At 38.6% G+C, this 19,398-nt stretch overlaps 1 protein-coding gene across 3 annotated transcripts in view; it reads right to left on the bottom strand.

The window, feature by feature from the left end:
- TUT7 (terminal uridylyl transferase 7) overlaps positions 1-17,162 on the bottom strand; it is a 32,528-nt gene extending 15,366 nt beyond the window's left edge. For 2 of the 3 annotated variants that reach the window (XM_059492493.1, XM_059492496.1), the window contains exons 1-13: positions 17,138-17,162; positions 15,391-15,914; positions 11,175-11,350; positions 10,513-10,629; positions 9,612-9,789; positions 9,046-9,134; positions 8,062-8,113; positions 6,362-6,431; positions 5,383-5,509; positions 4,547-4,666; positions 2,466-2,597; positions 1,540-1,720; positions 50-1,185 (exon numbers count right to left, since the gene is read on the bottom strand). In XM_059492493.1, coding sequence (XP_059348476.1) covers positions 50-1,185; positions 1,540-1,720; positions 2,466-2,597; positions 4,547-4,666; positions 5,383-5,509; positions 6,362-6,431; positions 8,062-8,113; positions 9,046-9,134; positions 9,612-9,789; positions 10,513-10,629; positions 11,175-11,350; positions 15,391-15,883 — 2,871 coding nt within the window. In that variant the 5' untranslated portion in view covers positions 15,884-15,914; positions 17,138-17,162. Of the gene's footprint in view, positions 1-49; positions 1,186-1,539; positions 1,721-2,465; positions 2,598-4,546; positions 4,667-5,382; positions 5,510-6,361; positions 6,432-8,061; positions 8,114-9,045; positions 9,135-9,611; positions 9,790-10,512; positions 10,630-11,174; positions 11,351-15,390; positions 15,915-16,378; positions 16,456-17,137 lie in introns of those variants that run through there. The other variant, XM_059492495.1, reaches the window with a different exon arrangement.
- Between the last annotated feature and the right edge of the window lie 2,236 nt (positions 17,163-19,398).

The following is a 19,398-nucleotide window of genomic DNA, read 5'->3' as shown; positions in this document are numbered from 1 at the left end:
TCTAACAGAACACAAGCAATATGTTTATGCTCTGATACAGCTTGCTTACCTTGCCCTTTGTAAATGCTTGTTTACTGAATTCATAAAAAAGTTCAGATTCTAAGCACTGCTCTACTGCTGTGGTCTCTTCAGAATGGCTTCCCTTCTCAGTATGATATTCTTGACTCAAATTGTTCCTCAGAGGTCCACCTACACTTTCTTTGAATTGTTTTTTTTCATATTTACTGGGGATGGAAAAATCATCTTCTGACACTGCATCATCATCTCCTGTATATGTGTTATCTAGTTCAGCTCCAGCTCTAATGGTAGCACTGCATTCTCTCTGGTTTAGAAGAGTTTGTGCTTCCTCTTCTTCCTCTTCATAATCTGAGTTAATCATTTGGGATATCTGACTCTGTGCTGAACATAGGAATTTTTGTGGGGATTCATCCAACTCATCAGTACCTTCAGTGCTACTATACTCATCAATGTCGATCTTATCATCTGTTATACCACTGCACTCCAAGCCAAATTCATCACTCTCTGTAAGTGCAGTGTGTTGAAAACCTTTAAAGTCTGAAATCCTACATGTATCTAGTTCATGCTCATTCAACATAACAGGGAGTTCTCCACTGTCACTGTCTTCATCAATTCTCTGCTCAGCAGCCAAAATAGTATGCCATTGTCTTTTTTGTTGTTCATGTTCTTCCTCTTCCTCCTCTTCTTCATCTTCATTTTCACTCTCTGTCTCTTCACAACTAGGTTTAAAATCCTCATTATCTCCAGAAATAACTTCCTCAATTATGCAGTCTGAGTCTTCATGGGTAATTCCCAGATTACTTATATCATCAGCCAATTCTTCTTCTGTGAAACTTTCTGAGCCATCACACAGTTTTGAAGGACCAATTTTATGTTCCCTGGGAATAGGTGTATCCTCTGTTATGCTATCTTCTATTATGGCTGTGTTTGTTCTACCAACCAAGTTTTGCAAGTCAGAATCTTCATGCTTTATAGCATCTTTTCCATAGTCCAGCATTTGAGATTTCTCTTCATCTGCATTTGAAGAGGGTATTTTGCCCCATTTTGCACTTTTTTTGTGAGGCAAGGCAAAATACTTGTAAGTTGCTCTCAGACAGTGAAGAACATACGCATACACTAGCTGGCTGTTCAAAGTTCTTGCCACATTCCTTTTGACTGAAAATGGGTCTAGTAAAAAGAAGAAGTGAGCCACCAGTGAAAGAGTTAATTTCTTAAAAGAAGAATACACTTACATTCTTACACAGACTGAATTGCTAGTAACTCTTAAACATTGTGTAGAGACAGTAGAGACACAAGATCTACAAATTGTGCTGAAAACAATCTTTTAGTTCACTTAATTAGTTCTGATAATGTTTAAAATAATACTCAATAGAAATATCAAATAGATGTTTTAAAAAAATATTCTAACCAGTCCAATATTAAAAATTTCTAAGTTGTAACACTCAACATTAACAACCAAGTCAGCACCTTATAAAAATTAAGTTACAATTCTTTGAAATTTGTTGAGAGATATTTATATACCTTCCACAGCAATGCGCTTTTTAGGCCAGTCCTTTAATTCACGAGACACTGGTTCCTTGAGTCGAATGCTAATAACCAAATCAGCCATATTGAACTCCAAAGCATAGAAACGAAGCAGTTCAAGCCACAGCTGACCAATAGGTGCTGAACACTGCTGACCTACATCAAACACTAAGGGAACCTGTCAATTACAGAAGAAAACTTTAAATAATATTTAGTACACAGGTGTTTAACTGTTTCACTGCTACGCTTCCTTTATGTCATCTGCAATCTACTGTGGCAGAATTTATCATTGGTTCTTGACTCCTGCAATTGCAATAAAAACTGCAATTAAAGAATTGGAAGACACAGTATAAAGCTTCAAAATGGAAGAGTGCAGCAATGGTAAAGAGTAGCATCAGTGATTAATAAAAATTGCTTCTTTAAGTGTTTATGCCATAATTCATAGATTTCAAAGAAAGAAGCGTATCTCATGTCACAGGACAGAATGGATTATACAGCCTATTTTTCAGCCAAGTCTAGGCTGAATTTTTAACTCTCACAACATGCAATAATTGTGATACTGTTTCTTACAAAGTTATTATAAGAGGAATAATTTGTAAGAACAGTTCAAAGCAAAGACAAAATATTTTTCATATGCTTAATCTAATTCCAAGATAAAACTGCTCCAACTCTGTAAACTAGATTCTCCCGAATAGATTAAAATTCAAGGTCTTATCAAAGAGTTTGAAATTATATCTATTTTCCTGCCAGCTCTTTAGCACCAAGAGCTCAGCACAACAGACCTTGAAGCAAGCAGATTCTCAATCTCTTAATTCAGCTAATGGTTTTGAAACATAAGCACAAAACTGAAATAGAGGGTTGTTCTTTTCTGAGAACAGCAGTGTCTGCTAGACTACTACAGAAACAAATTTAGAAGTTCAGACCTTGCCCCTTCTAGGGGAAGTTTCTTGTGGCAAATCAGATTCATCAGTGGAGTTATGCTCCCAAACCACAGCATCATTCTTGACTTCTCTCAGATGAAAATTAGTTAATTTGTTTAATGAGAATCCTCCAATCTAGAGGAAACAAAAAAAGAAACACAGAGCTAAACATCATGTGAACTTTAAATTTTAGTCCCCACACTGCAGTAGACCGAAGTTTAAAAACAGCTGCTCCACATCTAGAATATGCCCCAACCTTTTCCTCTCTTGTCCTCATACTTCTCTACAAAAAAACTCCCAAGAGCTCAGTGTTCTTGGAAGAGTGTGCTGGTGTCCACAACTCAGGAAATACAGACAGTGAGGTGGACTGAAAACTGGATGAATGGCAGATCCCAGAGGGTTGTAATCAGTGGCATGGGGTCTAAACACGGGCTTGTCATTAGGGGCGTCCTACAAAGGTCAACACTGGGCTGTGTTGTTTAATTTGTTCAGCAGTGACTGAAACAAAGAGACAGAGGCCTCCTCAGCAGGTCATGATCACACAAAGCTGGGAGCAGCGGCCAATACCCCAGAGTGCAGCCTTGACAGGATGGAGAGATGGGCAAAGAACTGTCTGAAATCCAACCAAAGCAAAAGCAGGATCCTGCACCTTGGGAGGAATAACCCCAGGAATCAGCACAGGCTGGGAGCTGAATTACTGGAAAGCAGCTCTGAGGAGAAGGACCTGAAGGTCCAGGTAGACAGCAAGCTGTCCATGAGCCAGCAGTGTGTCCTGGTGGCCAGGAAGGGCAATGGTGTCTTGGGATGCATTAGGAAAAGCATTGCCAGCAGGGTGAGGGGGGTGATCCTGTCCTTCTACTCAGCCCTGGTGAGGCACAACTGGAGCTGTGTCCAGTTCTGGGCTCCTCAGGGCAAGAGGGACATGGAGCTCCTGAAGTGGGTCTAGCAAAGGGCTATAAAGATAATTAAACGACTGGAGCCCCTCACTTAGGAAAGGCTGAGGAAACTGGGCTTGTTCAGTCTTGAGAAGAGGTAACTGAGAGAGAACCTCATCAATATCTGAGGGAAGGAAGGGTGTCAAGAGGATGGATCCAGGTGGTTCTGAGCAGGACAAGAGGCAGGGGCAGAAACTGATGCAAGATGTTCCACCTGAGTATGAGGAAGAACTTGTGGCCATGTACTGTGTGGGTGACCAAACACTGGAACTGATTGGCCAGAAAATTCTGTGTCATGTAACCATTTCTTTGCACATTAGACAAGCATAAATATGTATCTTATAATTATATGGCCATATACAACAGGACATTTTTCTCATCCAGTTCAGAAAGTGCACGTGCTTTTGAATGAGTCAGGAACGTAGTAGATATAATTGCCAACTGAAAGGTTCTTGTAATTAGTTACAGGAAATGGAACATGTGTGCTGAACATAACAAGAGACTGTAAGTATAAAAATGGGTGCAATGAATATAATTGAATTGGAATTCAATTATTAGAATTGAATTATTGGAGTTGTATTACGGATGTCAATCCATAATCCAGAATTGGATTCATTATTGGCATCCATAATACAACTCCTGACATCAAGATGCATTTTGGTTTCTAAACCAAAGAAATATATGCTGTAAACTCCTAATGTGATCCCTTCTGATGGTATCAGTGCACCAGTGTGTTCCCCAACCATGGGCTAATTTTTGGAGAATTAGATGGCAAATTCCAAGATGTTGTTTTGGGATGTAGGTATGTAGATTGAGTTCTCAACAGTCTGGAGGAAAGGCTGAAAAAAATGAGGAAGTAAATTGTTGTAAAATGCATTATTCAATGCCCACCTCCCCTTATTCACAGAAGGGGCAACAGAGCACTTAATCCAGTGACTAGGATTGTGAAATGCAAACTTACAGTCAGGCATAATAATGTTAAGTGTAGCCATTGAAAGAGGATGAATTCACACATGAATTCACACTCTTAAAACCTGCAGAAATGGCTTGCTTATGGCTTGCTCAGAGGAGCATAGAACTGACAGATAATATACCACCACAGGCAACTGATCCTCCCATTTATACTATTCAGTGTATTAATACACATACCCATGATCCCAAATAGACTGGCAGAAAGGGCTCTTTCCTCTGTTGTAGAAAGAAAATAACCATTAAAGCGAACACATAGGGTGACAAGCCTCCCTCTTCAGGACGATCAATACAGCATAACTGTAAAAACAAATTGTACAGACATTAAAGCTTCAAGTGATACTATGAAAAATATTGTTTTAATTACTGTTCAGAAGTCAAATTGAATACTACAGAAACTCAGATATCTCTGAGCTCTTACCAATGCAATTTTTTTCTCAAGGCCTGCATATTTACTGCAGTTATGGTACACCATGCTACCATAACATTTTCGGTGCAAGACCCATAGGACACAGACTGGCAAAACAGACAACATAGACCACATTTGCAAAAAATGATAGCTCCTTCTGCATAGATACAGTAGTATTTCAATTTTTGATATTTTAATTGCAGACACATAAATTTCAAAAGTTATGTTAATTCCCAAGGTTGTTTTCATCTACAATAGAGACAAACAGTTTTTCTTTTTTTTCATGATGGATTAAGATTATGAGAAACTAGCAATTCCATCTCATATACATTCCTCTGACTAGTCTGGTAATGGAGCAGTATACTTACAGTCTGTATTCCACTGAATGAAGCTTAAAATTCCATTTTTGAAATTTACTAGAACACTATCACACAAAAATGTAGATTTTATAAATTATACTATTATTGATTTATTAAAACTTATGTCCTTATTTTAACTGTTTTCCAAGGGCTGTTTCAACAATCATTTTCTAAACCATAACTACAGGCACAATATCAAAGTTAATTCACTATTTATTCACAGATAAGGGAGTACAAATGACTCTCACCTTTGCCCAGTACCTGAAGGCAATCACTAAAGGTACGATAGTAGGTTCCAGCTTTCCAAGTGTAGCCAAATGGTTTGTTGTCAGACAAGCATTCTCATTCCCTGCACTCACTTTACAAATAAGGCCACTAAAATCCAAAAAGAAATGAAAGATCTTTAAGGTTTTGTAACACCCATAGGTCAGAAAACACCTCACAGAACAGTGTAGCAGAAGGCTGTAGGGAAAGACTTGACAGCCTCTCAAAGACAGCATCTCTGCATGAAAAGCAGCATGCAATACTAATTAGATTTATAATTAGGTTAAGAATATATTATTATAATTTTCTGTACAAGTGTTTTAAGATACAATTCAAATTTATGTATTTTTCTAATATTAATTTACTGAATTGAAAAAGTTACAGTATTCATTTCCTTCATGAAACAAAAATGTCTTCCCACACCACTCCCACCATCAAACAGTTTCTATGCTGTTTTCACACAACATAAAATATTTTTAAACACTGAAAAGTCAAGGTAGCACCAAATAACTGGTAATATTTTTATTAGTAGCTGTTTACAGAATGTTTCATGAATCTTAATTGACATTCATCAAATGGGCAAAATAAAATATTTTTCACTTTTCTCAAAATACAAGCGAAGCTAAGCAAACTGTTCCTATCCTTACAGAAATCTATAATTTAATATGGTATCTACTCTACCTATAAGAAAGGAAAGTTTCTGCTTAAGCAATAATCCCAAATGGAAGGGTAAGGGTACATGCTGGAAGCCATAATGGTTGAAGGGGTTGGGAAATACACAGCTGAGGACAGAACAACCCTTACCCTCTTATTCTAGGCTAGGAATGACTTGCCCATGAGTGTTAGTTTGTGTTTCAAGATCCATGGAACTGTAATAATTTAGTACAGAAAAGTCATTTATCAGGTGGTAACATAATTTACATTGCTATATACTATTAGAACACACAAAGTGACAACCGAGACCTTTGCTTTTCTCTGCACACCACCACTGGTACTCTAGCATGGAAATCTGCATCAACTTCCGTAAAAGATTCTAAATGGGAAAAAGAAAAAGAAGAAGCCACATTAAGCATGATGTGATAAAAAATACGTTGAACTGGATGAAACTAGAGGAGTACAGGCAGAATTTCAGCTTCTAATATAATGACTAATATTGAGAAAAATAAAGTACATGGGATAAGAAGAATATGGTCTATACGTGAAAGACTGTTAGGAAAATACTTAACAAAATTCGTATATATACAGTAGGTAAAATTAAGGAGGTATATTTTGGTTAAGCGGTGGCTTCAGTAATTGAGGCATGCAGAGAGACCTACAACAACTATGGAACAATATTAGAGTGAAAAATGAAAAAAACCCCAGTGTTACATCACTTCTATATGGAAAGTAACTTTTTCCCCTGGTTATCTGACAATCTTTTATGTAAATATAGAATGGGCTTTCCTACATGATATCCTTTTGCTATGCTTTTTCTCTTTTTTTCCTTATTCTTTATATCATTCAGCTGTCAGCCCCCCTAGTCCCTTCTCTTAGTGATGCTGATTTGATCCAAACTAGACTTATTTTTTGATAAACTACGGTTTCACTGGGCCAGGAGGGGAGGAAACTGTCAAACAATTTTAGATATTTTACTCAAAAATTCTGAAATGACAATATTTTTGTGGTATTACTTAGCCAACTGGACACCTAATTTCACTGAAAATTATCTTGCTTTTGCAACTGAGGTACGTCAAACACTTAATACTCTATTCTTGTATCTTCTCACTCAGAGAGAAGACTCTGCACAACATGTTAATGCAAATATTAGTTGCTTTTGTGACATAACAGTGATCCTAATTTCTTATGAGATCTGGGTCTTCTTCCTCGAATGAAATTTTAAAATAACCCCATTGTCAAAGACCTTAATGGTCCAGATAATAAAATGCACATACAATGATGGTGGGGATGCCACTGCAAAAATCTGGATCAGTAAAGAGACATATTTTGAATCATATGGTGTGGTTCCCCAACTGTGGGCCTAAAGCAAGGCAAGAAAACAGTGAAGCTACTTTTTGCAATCTGCATTTAAAAATAATAGAGTTTTCTTTCCCCCTGCCCAACATTTCATTTTTTTCTTGTCTGCATATGCTTGAATTGGTTTGAGTTAATGCAGTTTCTTAAAGGATCTTAAACTTTACTTCCTTGTATTAATGCGCAAAGCTATCGGAAAAAAACCCTTGTGCCTGTATGTCATCAAGGCCATCATGTGCACTGACAGACACGTGCAGGTAATTACAGGAAGAGAGACCACAATGTGAAAGTACATTACTGGGTTTCTGTTACGTATGTTAAAGAACTTTGGCTGCTTTCTGTACTAGGCATGGCTAATAGAGCACGTGGGCAGCAGAGTCTACCTCATGTGTAATGACATCTTCACTCATAATGTAGAAGAAAGCCTCCCTAGAAATGTCTCACATCATCAAAAATAAGAGGACTTCAGCCCTTGTAATACTGAATGTCAAACCAAAAGTAGTTTTCATAATGTATTCTTTTCTGCAGTATTAGTCAGTCTCATATCTTTCTAAAAAACGGATAGCATGTGATATACCTGTTCAGCAGAGGTGAAATTCAACAATACTGAACAGGAATAGTTTAATGAAATTGAGAAGGCAATTTTTTCTTACCACTGTTCTGGAGACTTTCTTGCACAAGTAAGAGAACATCTGGTTGAGTCATCTGTCAATGAAAGGAATAAAGCTGGTTTTGTATCAACCACCTGTCAAGAAAGTGATTTTCTACAGCTCAAATTTAAAACCACCTCTACGTGTACTTCACTATTATTAAGTTGTATCAAAAGGAACAGGAGCTCTGCTTGCTTTGAAGGAAATTGTTCCTGAAGTTATTTTTACCTCTATCAAAGACTTGGTTATGGTAAGAAAACCCCTACCAACAGAATTATTGTTTCAGTGTGCCTAAATATGACTGAATTCTGACACAGTGGACTTACATCATGTTAAAGACTGGAATTATGGCTTTTTAGAATTCTATGCACTTTATGAACTTAGGTCATTCTTGGTTTCCTAAAGGAAATGTTAAATTCTAACAATGTGACTGCCAAATCAACTACAGAAGGAGTAAGTTTAAGTATGGAATCATGTCCTTAATTCCTTTTCAATGTTCAAGCACAAAGACACATAAAAAAAATTAACATGACAAATAAAAACATTAAATTACTCCACATACAAATAACCATGAGGTTTCATGGCTCAGATATGATCTAGCAGTCAAAATGTGCATATGTGAATATATCAATACAAAACCAGGAGCAGTACTGAAACAAGATCACAGAAGTGTTATTTTTTCCAGCTGTTAGAAAATACAAATAATCATCTGTCTCAGAGGACTGCTAGAGTACAGATGTTTTAGGTGTTTTCAGAAGAAGTTTCAACAAAACACAAAGATGTATTACACTGCCTGATGACTACTGCTCTATGAAGAATGTTATTTTAAGACCAGACTGCCTCTATCTTACCCAAGGGGCTTTTATAAAAAGTGTTACTACCACACTATAAAAATATATTTACAATATAGTCTACATGAAGATGCAAAACACCAAAAAAACACATTCAAAACCACTAACACATACTTAATAAAACGGCCTTACTTACATTGGCAGGAAACTGGGTATCTATGTTTAAGTCTGAAGTTTTGAAGCCAAATCTGCTATAGGAGGAGCCATACAATCTTAATGAACACTCTGCAACAAAAAGAATTATACTTCATTTACACTATGCCTAACTCTAAGTCTGTAGCTACTTACAGCACTGCTAATAGATCTTAAACCTACGCCTGGTTTTGGTAAGCACAGGAAAAGAAAAAAGGTCTTCAGCAGCCCTGAACTGTTACTAAATCCTGCCTCCAGTGCTGTTGTTGGTAAAGGCTTATCATGAAGGTCAAATCCTTCCCACATCCTTTTTGTCTTCGCTTTTTACTACAGGCCTGTTTGGGCCATGAAGACCATTGTAATTTAATTCTGGAACAGATTTATATTGCTACATCAAGTTGTTCAACTGACTAGTAACTAAACATGCTGTTTTAGAATTTAGAGAGTCAGGGTTTTTAATTCAGTTTTCATTTCATAAGCTGTTGGGGATTTTTTTTTTGGTCGATTTCCCTTCTGTTCAGTTTTTGTTGTTATTTTGTTTTTAATAAGTTGGCATATTGCAAATAATACCTGGCAATTTTTGACGCAGCAAGTTTTCCATAATTGTTTTAATGTTAAGCCTTTCTTCTAGATCTTCATTACTTAAGCCAAACTCCTGCACAACATTTTCAATAGCAACACCGATAGCTTGTATCTGGGAAGGCGTTGGAGGAGGAAGAGCAGTCAGCAGTTCTTCTTCTTGCTTTTCCTTTCAAGATAAGACCAATGTTTTAATGAGTTTCATGAGTTGCTTTACATACTAAAATGAATGCCAACAACTCATCCCATGTAATACTACCACCACGAATTTTCCAGGTAATGTAGATAATTGGAAGCAATAAAGAATCTGATACTCCAGGAGACTTCAGTAACATTCAGAGATATATATACATGTACTTAGCACATTTAAAAAAAAAATCACCAATTCTTTCATCACCTATGAAGTGTGAAAAGGCAGGAGCTCAAGAGGAAGAAACAGAAAATCTGCATAAGACATATTTTGTCCACTTCAAGCAAAAAAGTAGAAGATGTTAAAAAAAAAGGTAAAATTGATGTTATGCTGGAAGTTATTTTGAAGCTTATGCTCAAAACAAACCTATTTCCTTTACATATAAATAAATCTGTAATATTCCACAGGTGCTTCATTTTTGCAGTATTTCTGAACTGAAATATTAATTCTCACATATAGGTTATAACTTCTAATTCTTCCATACCAACTATATTTGCTTATTCCTACTGCTCATTGCGAAGTCCAGGTCTCAAGCTTATTATTTTCATTAGTATCACTATACAATAGATTTTAAAAAGATTGAAACAAGGTAAAAACTGAATGTGGAATGGTTTTAAAAGTAGTGCAGTTTCACAATTTTTAATGGCACAAGGAAGGTTTCATTAAACTATAGTTTATACTTTTTTCTTGTTCTAAACTCACCTTTAAGCTTTTCTTGTGTCTTTTTTCTTTAATATGCTTATGAGCAAAAGCCACTGACTCAATCAGAACGTCACACAACTTGCAGGTATATTTTGCTGATGGGTAGCTTCGAGGTTGCTAAAATAAAGACAGTAAAAAAACACCCTTAAAATATATATAAAAGTATTATTTTCACTTCATTCAGTACTCTTGCTAAGTTCAATGGATTAACTCTGAAACATATACTCACTCACTTTAGCTTTCTTCACTTGTTATTTGCCATCAAAAAGTTTGCACATCAAATGTAATGTCAGAAGAATTATATCATGTCAATCACACCCAACATCTTATCTTTTAGAGGAGAAAATACTAAATGCCCATGGAAGAATATATTAATTGAAGAAACAACTAGTCCAGCAATTTAATTAAGATCTGATGTCATTTCAAGAACTAAAGGAGCAGTCATTTTTTTGAGTTTGAACTGTTACCAATGTTTTAGCACAAAAACCCAAAAGAAAAACCCTCCTCTTTCTACCACTCATTAACAGCAATATCGTTACTTAAATTCTGTAGCTAAACTTTCTAGCTACAACCACAGATATTGCTCAAAGTGTACCATCTAGAATACACAAAAGTACAAAAAAATAGGAGAGGTCTATCTGTCCAAGTAAAGAGAGCAGCACCTTCTTCAGTCTATAAATGTAGTCTCGCTTCAAGCGTTCTTCAGCTTGCTGCAGTCCCAGAAGTTCTTTTGCTGACAGCACAGATTCATCTATGACTCGATCTTCCATTTCATTGTGATCGCACTCATCTTTTCTAGTTCTTCTCAGTCTTCTTGGTTTTCTAAGCTTCTTCATTTCTTATAGAGAATTATGAGAGCAAACACGTCAAATAACTGCAAACTGCCACACAGCATTTAATTTTTTTTTTTTTTCTTAATTCCTAACTTGAGAGTCAAAGAAAGCACAATTCACCTACCTGGTTTGGTTTCACAATTTGTCCTGTGCAAGTTGGATAATGATAAGTGTATATTAGTATCACAATCTACAGGACCTTTGTCCCAAACGACAAATAAATTAATTTATTTGTTCCACTGAAGAAAATTCCCTTATTTAGACACCTCTGCTAAAACTGGCCAAAAAAGGGAATAGAACTAAATGCAATAGATACACCTGTATGTCATTACATGGAAAATACAGAGTATGTCCAAAGATTTTGGGATGCCTGGCTAGGTTTTGGCAGTCAAATAAGCTAGACTACAAGTATGACAGAATTAAAAAGTGTAGTCCAATCTGAATGATTTGTAAGACCTAGCAGCACTCTGGTATGGCACTGTTGTGGTTTAGCTCATATATGACAATTTATTAACAAAGAATTATTACCACTGATAATGTAATTTGTCTTTCAGCTAAACCAGTATATGGAACAGTACTACCTTCACAATATTAAATGAACAAGTGGAAAAAAGTAAGCACCACTGCTGGCTAAAGAGACTAAAGAATGGACTTGCGAAGTATGTGCACATTGCTTTAAGAAACATGCAAAACTGTCATCATTATCACAATAATAAAGCTTAAAAGCTTGTTGTGTTTACAGCAAAAGGTCTGGAACAAATTAAGCTAAATACCACTTCTACTTTTAAGCAAATTTTTGAAGTAGAAGCTGCTATTGGCCCCTGTAAAAATCATCTCAGGAATAAATATACACATCAGATTTTCACACCTTGCCTTTCACTTGTACAGCTATACAGGACGTCCCAATGCCTGGGATTTCTAAAGCTCCCTTTTTCCCAAACTTTTATCATAGCTTGAGGGTTTAATTTGTAGTAATTAAAAAAAGAAAAGAAAAACCAAACAGATAAATTCCTCTTCCAAATACCTTAAAAAATTTCTTTCTCATGACCACAATTTTTGTCTCTGATTGGCAAACGCTAGCAACAGAGTTGTGTATTTGTGACCAGTTATTTGATTCAGTTCACTATGCAGCATGCATGTATTAGTGGTGTAAACAGTATCAGGGCAAAGATGGTAATATAATTTCTTTCTTTCAGCTGCAGCACAAGCTAAGCAGCAATAAAGAGAATTTAGTCCTAATAGGGTGTAGAAGGAATCTCCAGGGAGCAGAAATAGAAGTCTGAACCTTCACCACATCCTACATTTCTGCATCAACATTTCTGCTCAAATTCCTAAGATGTGCCACATCTGTTTCACTGCATTTTGTAACTAATCAGTGTGGATAGAACCTGGAGGTATATCAATGTTTTCACAGAAAAGCAAGTGACAACTACCTACTTATCAATTGTTTCACTAGCCAACAAATTACTTAAAAAAATTTACAAACTAAATAAATACTTCTAATATTTGGTAGGTACAACAGTGACAATCTAATTACAGGCTAATGATTAAATAAAGTACTAAAGACCAGTGTCTCAGAGATTTTGTAAACTTCCTTATGAGCTACAATAAACAAAAGACATGAAGGCAATGAAAAGGAAAACTGCACAAAATATTTCAAGTAAATGCTAGAAGAAACATTTTTAGTAATTTTGCTACTTGACACAGAACTTCTGAAGGGACCTCAAGAGGTGAGCTATGCTATGCCTGTGCTTCACAGCAGGATGAAACAAACTCTGTCAAATCTGAGCAATGCTCAGCTAACCTGTTCTTAAAGGCCTTCAAGTATCTTTTCCATGAGCTGTCCAGACAACCTCTCCAGAACCTCCCTAGCTTTACCTTTAGAAACTTGACCTTTATTCCTTATCTGAATCTTTCTTGCTCAATTTTAGGCCCATTGCTTTGTGTCCCATCTACTGGAAAGAAACAATATAGTTTACTAATCAGCTTTTTACAGCTTCCTACACAGACGATTGCTACTATGCCTCCCTACCCTCTTCATTTTGAGAAATATTGGGCATTCTTTACAGTTTGAATAGCTTCTGTTTCCTACATATCTTGACAACCTTCTTGCTTTTCTTTGCACAGCTTCCATTTTATTCATACAAGTGGGGTGCCAAAACTAGATGGAGGACTACTCAGAAAAAGGGGTACTTCAGACTGTGAGCCTTTTTTCATGCCTCACAACCCCATGATAATGACTACTCATTATCATCTTCTGATTCACTATCATTTCAGATCCTTGTCCAAAAAAAAAAAATACTTTATGGTAACTTTTCCTCCTTTATTTGCACAGCTAATAATCCTGAAACAATGGCATTTACATATCCTTTGTATTTCATCCTATATGTAGGTCATTTCTCCAACTGTGCAAAGTTATTTTAATTAACCTTCCTGCTGTCCTGCATTCCATTCCTACCAGCTCCACAGCATATTCAATTTTCAGAGCACACAATTAATAGGTCTCTGTCTTCATTCATCATTGCAGTAGTATAACAAACACTGAATGGAATAGAATCCTCACTCACTAGATGTTCATTCACTACTTTCTTTAACTGACAAAATCTTTAGTAGTTTCTGGGTATAGTTACCTAATTAGCTCTGCAAGTCTCTTACATTAATTTAATCCAGATAACTTTCCACTAGTTTACTTACAGAACGGTCACATAAGAGTATCCAAAGTAGTACAGTACTAGTACAAGCAATACCTACCAACTGCCTTTCCCATGTCCACAGGGGACTGATGTTTATTTTAAATAAATAAATTAGGGCTTGGCATACCTCTAGTAAAAAATGCATACTTATTACCTCTTATCTTTGTTACCTTTCAAATGCTTACAGTATATTATTTGTTCCAAAACTGACACCCCAAGATTTAAACTGCACACCTATTATTTTAATTCCTCTTTTAAGAGACACATGCCCATCCCTGTAATCAGTAGCTCACTTCTCTTAAGTTTTCAAGTATAATTGCCAGTGGTTCCAAAAATCTATTTCAGTGAGTTCCTGAAGTTTCACAGAAAAAAGTCCATTACATCCAGTAAAAGAAGAAACTAAAGAAAACTTTAACAGAAGAAAAAATTTGTGAAAACATCCTGCTCTCTCCTCATGAGAGAAGTGAGGTTGAGCTGTGTGAAGCTTACTTCTAACAATGAGACACTGGGCACACCTGTTCGCAGTTTCTTTTTAGTGACAGCTAGTATCACAGGAAAGGACATTTAATTGCTGGACTTCCTAGTGTCAACCAACCAGAGCTCTTCTTTTCAGCAGAGGGTCTGATCACTATTGTCTTTGGCTCCCACTCTTAAATAAAATAAGACAGGTTTCTTGTCAACTGGCATTCCATGCTAGCAGCATCACACACAAGTTATATTCTCTATATTCTTTTAAGCTTCCTTTTTCTGCTTTACTTGCATTCAATGAAAATACTATTGTATCAATCACTTCACCCTCCCTTAGGCTGTCGTTCCTTACATTTCAATGCTTTGGGTTTGTACTCTGAGTATTAATACCAACTGCTCACAGGGAAGTTAAATATATATGAAGAACTAGACTCATGTTATTGCTGTATTGAGTTCTCACAATACTGACACGTCATTGCTTTCAATCTTCCAACACATTGTTAAAGACCTCATCGGTAGCTCCAAAAATTTGACCCTGTTATCAGCTTAATTGAAAGATCTCTCACCAGCCTTGACAGATTCATCAGATTGTATGGGAAAAACAATAAACAGGGACATTACACAGATGCTGCAATCTACTTACTCCTATCACTCACAGGCTAAACTGTAAAGACAACACAATCTATAAAACAAGTTCTATATTATTTGCTGTAATAATTTGTCTGAAGTGCTAAAAGTACAGAGCAGTCAATAGTTTGCAATACATGACAGAAGAAAACTACTTTTTTGCTTTAATAGTGAATCTTGAAAGTTTACTTTTCAGTAACACATGTAGTAAGCTACTTTACTGGATAGCTATGCAAAACAAAGAAACATGTGATTACCAGAACTTCCTTTCTGCATGTCTGGCACATCTTTGCTCATTAAATCTTCCTGAAGTTGTCGTCTTACATTTCTGTGTCCAGAACCTTCAACCTCGTGAAAAGAGTCCTTTCTTGTCCTGCCATGCCCAGGAATCCTGGCAGCAGAACAGTACTCTCTCCAGGTGTCAGAAGTACCATGGTGATCATCAGATCCCCACTTCATGTGGTCTCTTTGGATATCATTTAACTTTGACCCTTGACAGTAAGCTGTGTTTTTAAGCGAATTTGGGCTACTCAAAACACTTCGTGGCCCTCGCCTGGGACTGCTTCCATAATGACCTGGAGTTCCCTTTTTCTTTTGCAGGCTGGTATCTATTTTATTGCTACAGCCACTTCCATATTCATCCATAACTTGGTAGTCTATCTGTAAGGGTCTTTCTTTTAATTCTTCTGGATGCAAAATTTCCTGTTCCTTATTTTGTTTGGCAAAGCAAGGTTTTGCAGCATCTCCCATGGTTATTGCTGTTCAATTCATTGATTCCTACCTAGAAATCAAAAAGTTAAAAGCTGTATTTTAAAATCAATCAATGAATGAACACTGTGTATTAACTGCTATGGAAATCTCAACAATCTAAGCCCTGGATTAAACCAAGGCAAGAAAAGACACTCCAAAACTCAGCTAGGTCTCTTCTCTCAGTATGTCTTAACACCTTAGGGGGGCTTGTAAAATGCAGAGACGGCCTATGACTTTTCCAGGACCTAGGGTCTTTAGGACAGATAGAAATGTCCTTCTGTTGCCATTAATATGGGAGTAGGGTACATGATTTTTCACATTTTAATTTTTTTAAAGTTCTACATGCCACAAAGGCACTCTTAAGAATCTCCGTGTCTGCATTTTACAGATCCGAGGCTTTTAGTGTTTATGACCCTCTTAAAATGAAGGTAGTTTTTTGGTCCCACACAAGCAACAAAACGAACAGGATTCCTGTCCTAAAGAACAGTATTTTACCCAGTTATGTCCATCTCTGGAAATGCAGCTGTTCCAGCTAAGAGCGCAAAGAAAAGTTTCAAATGCACGAAGTGTACTTGCTTCCCATTTCAGGCAAGAAACGCTGTCAAACCTGAATTTCAAACCTGAGTGACCTAAACCCAGCCTGTTTTAGAGTCATCCCCAGCAGCAACGCCCACACCCTGCCGCTAGGCTGGATGGCGACAGGTCCCTGCACGGGAAGGAAACAGAAAAGTCAAAGTTTACGTTCGCCTCCAGCTCCCGACCACGACTGGAGCTGCGAGCCTGGTGTGGGCAGGGGGCTGCCCTGGGGGCCAGCGGCGTCGCAGACGGGCAGGACACGGCTGCCAGCGGGGCCTGCAGCACCGGGCAGCGCCGCCCAGGCTGCCGGCGGGACCCGGGCGCAGGTGTTGGGATACCGGCGCAGGGAACCCACTACGGCAGGCGGGCCAGGGCTCCCTTGCCGCCACGCTCCAGCTCCCGGCTCGCTCCTCCTTCGCCTCCCACAGGTTAACAAGAGTCCCCAGCCCCCTCCTGTCGAGCCCCGACGCCGGTGGAGGGACTGCGGCGCAGCATAACCCAAACCTGCCGCCTCGGCCGGACACAGCCCGCGAGCAGAAGGGCGGCGGCAGGGCCAGGCACGAGAGGACCCAGAGATGTACGGAGGGAGAGAGGGAGGAAAAGGGGCGAGCGAGGGGCACAGGCCGCCGCCGGGAAAGGCCTCGGCCCGCCGCCAGCCGCCAAGAGAAGGGCACTCACCGCCCGCTACCGCCGGGCCGCCTGCCGCCCGGAGCTCGCCATTGTGGCGCGACGGAAGCAGCGCTGCTCCCCCGGCGCGCCCGATTCGCGCGAGGCTTCCGGCAGCGCGGGCCCGCCCTCCGCGCCCGGCGGGGCGGGGTGGGGCGGGACAGGGCCGGGCCCGGCGGTGCAGCCGGCCCGGCGGGTCTGGAGGTCGTCCGAGGCCCAGCGCCGACGTGTTGCGTGTTTCCTTAAACCTCTGTCAAGGTGACTCCACCAGGTCCTTGCGCAGGCCGTTGCCGCTGTAATCACCCTTTCTGTGAAGAAATTACTTCTGGTGTACAGCTTGAGCCTCCCCTACCTCAGCTCGAGGCTCTGCCCTCTTGTTCTGGCACCTTATGATGTGAAAAGAGGCCGACCCCCACCTGGCTGCACGCTCCCTTCAGGCAGCTGTAGACTGCAAAGAGGTCTCCCCTGAGCCTACTCCAGGCTAAACACCAGGCTCTCTCAGCCTGGAGTGCTGAAGGACTCCAGACCCTGCTGCCTCAGGCCTGCACGGCTACATGGCCCTTCTCTGGACAGGCTCCAGCACTGCAATGCCCTTGCAGTGAGGAGCTCAAATATGAGCACAAGATTTGAGGAGCGGCCTCACCAGTGTGGAGTACAGGGGGACAATCACTGCCCTGGTCCTGCTTGCCACACCATTGCTGATAGAGGCTAGGAAGCCATTGATCTTCTTGGTCATTGAAGAGGTGAATAATGTACATTGCAATTATCTCCCAGAAAACAAGTTTAATTTACTGCCTAATTTACTGGCTTGTTGAGAAGGATCTTCTTCTACCATGCTTTTGCATTTGTATTTCTGGAAAGGGCCTGGCATGGAAGGATAGCATATCTTACCAAAACAATTGCTGTAAGCAGGTGTGGCTGGGATACCAAAACATGACATGTTTCTGAACCCTGTCTTGCCTCCTTCTTCCATAAAATTGTTGAGTGGCTGCAGGCTCAGCCTGTTTCATAGCTCAGTATATGTCAGGCTCAGCTTATGTCATAGTGGCTATGGTGGGTCAAACAATCTGATTAAAGCTTCTGCCTAATGCAGCCATGCAAGACTGTCTAAAGTTTCTGTGATTTTTATGAAGCTAAAATACCTATGATTTTTATAAAAGTCAGTGATTAATGTTTAAATTTCAATTAGATGGATTATTGTATACTCAAATACTAGCATTTTCTATGGTCAGACAAAAATAAGAGGTAATGGGCTAAAAGTGTCATGTGTCCTAAACACATATGCTGCTTTTTTGGAAAGGCTAAATTTTGATCCACTGAGATTTTTTTCCTAAATAGGTATCATGAAGATGCAATTAGTCAGTTTTTGTTTAAAAAAGTAAACTTAGCATATGGAATACAAATATACTGAAACAAGAAAGATAACTAGCAGCTCTTTCTGAATTAATCAGTAATTAAATAAGAGAGAGAAATAAAGAAATAGTAAAGAGTGCAACTCACTAAATAAAGTAAGACTAGCCAGATGCATATAAATTATAAGACTGAGCTTAAAGAACAAACACAGAATTGGGCATCACAATTTTATTTTTTTTAAGAAATGTAGTCTCTGGAATTTTTTGAGTACTGGTCTTGAATCTACTGCAGACATTTTGTTCTACAATTTGAGAAAGCAAATATTTTATATATCCTTTAAATAGGTTTTGTTTCATTTTGCTGTTATGGAAAAGATACTGTTTTCCTTTATGAAAGCTTGTTCACCAAGGAATAAAGGATTGCATTTTTATGTGACTGTGAGACAAACTGGGCCTGTTTGGGATTACAGTTTTGCCATACTTGTGCTAATGTGGATGGGATTGCCCAGGCACAGAGTTGGTAGGAAGCAGAGGTAGACTCCTGTTTTGACTGTGACTCAGACAGCTCTTGGAGCCTCGCCCCATACTTGCCTTGTCGCCTCAGCATTTTGGTGTTGGAACACTCTCCATGTTAAAAAGCTACCAAGCTGCTAGAAGGAATGTTGGAGGTGTTGCTCTTTGTTTTTATCAGTGATAGACTGATGAAGACAACGTTGTTTTTTGTCTTTATCGGTGATAGACTGTGTCACGTGCAGATAAATCAGAAAACCTGTCTGATACTTTATGATGAGATTTTTCTGGAAGACAGTGGATATAGCCATTTACACCCCAAAAGAACTTGGCCAAATACAGTGTCCTTTTTCTTGTGCGTCTCCAGATTACTTGCTGGTGGAGTAGTATGAGAAGCAGAAAAGGCCTTGA

This window comes from Ammospiza nelsoni, chromosome Z (assembly GCF_027579445.1).
Source record: "Ammospiza nelsoni isolate bAmmNel1 chromosome Z, bAmmNel1.pri, whole genome shotgun sequence".
In the NCBI taxonomy this organism is placed as follows: Eukaryota; Metazoa; Chordata; class Aves; order Passeriformes; family Passerellidae; genus Ammospiza; species Ammospiza nelsoni.
Note: the sequence above shows the minus strand (reverse complement) of the source record. Positions and strands in the feature narration are given on the sequence as shown.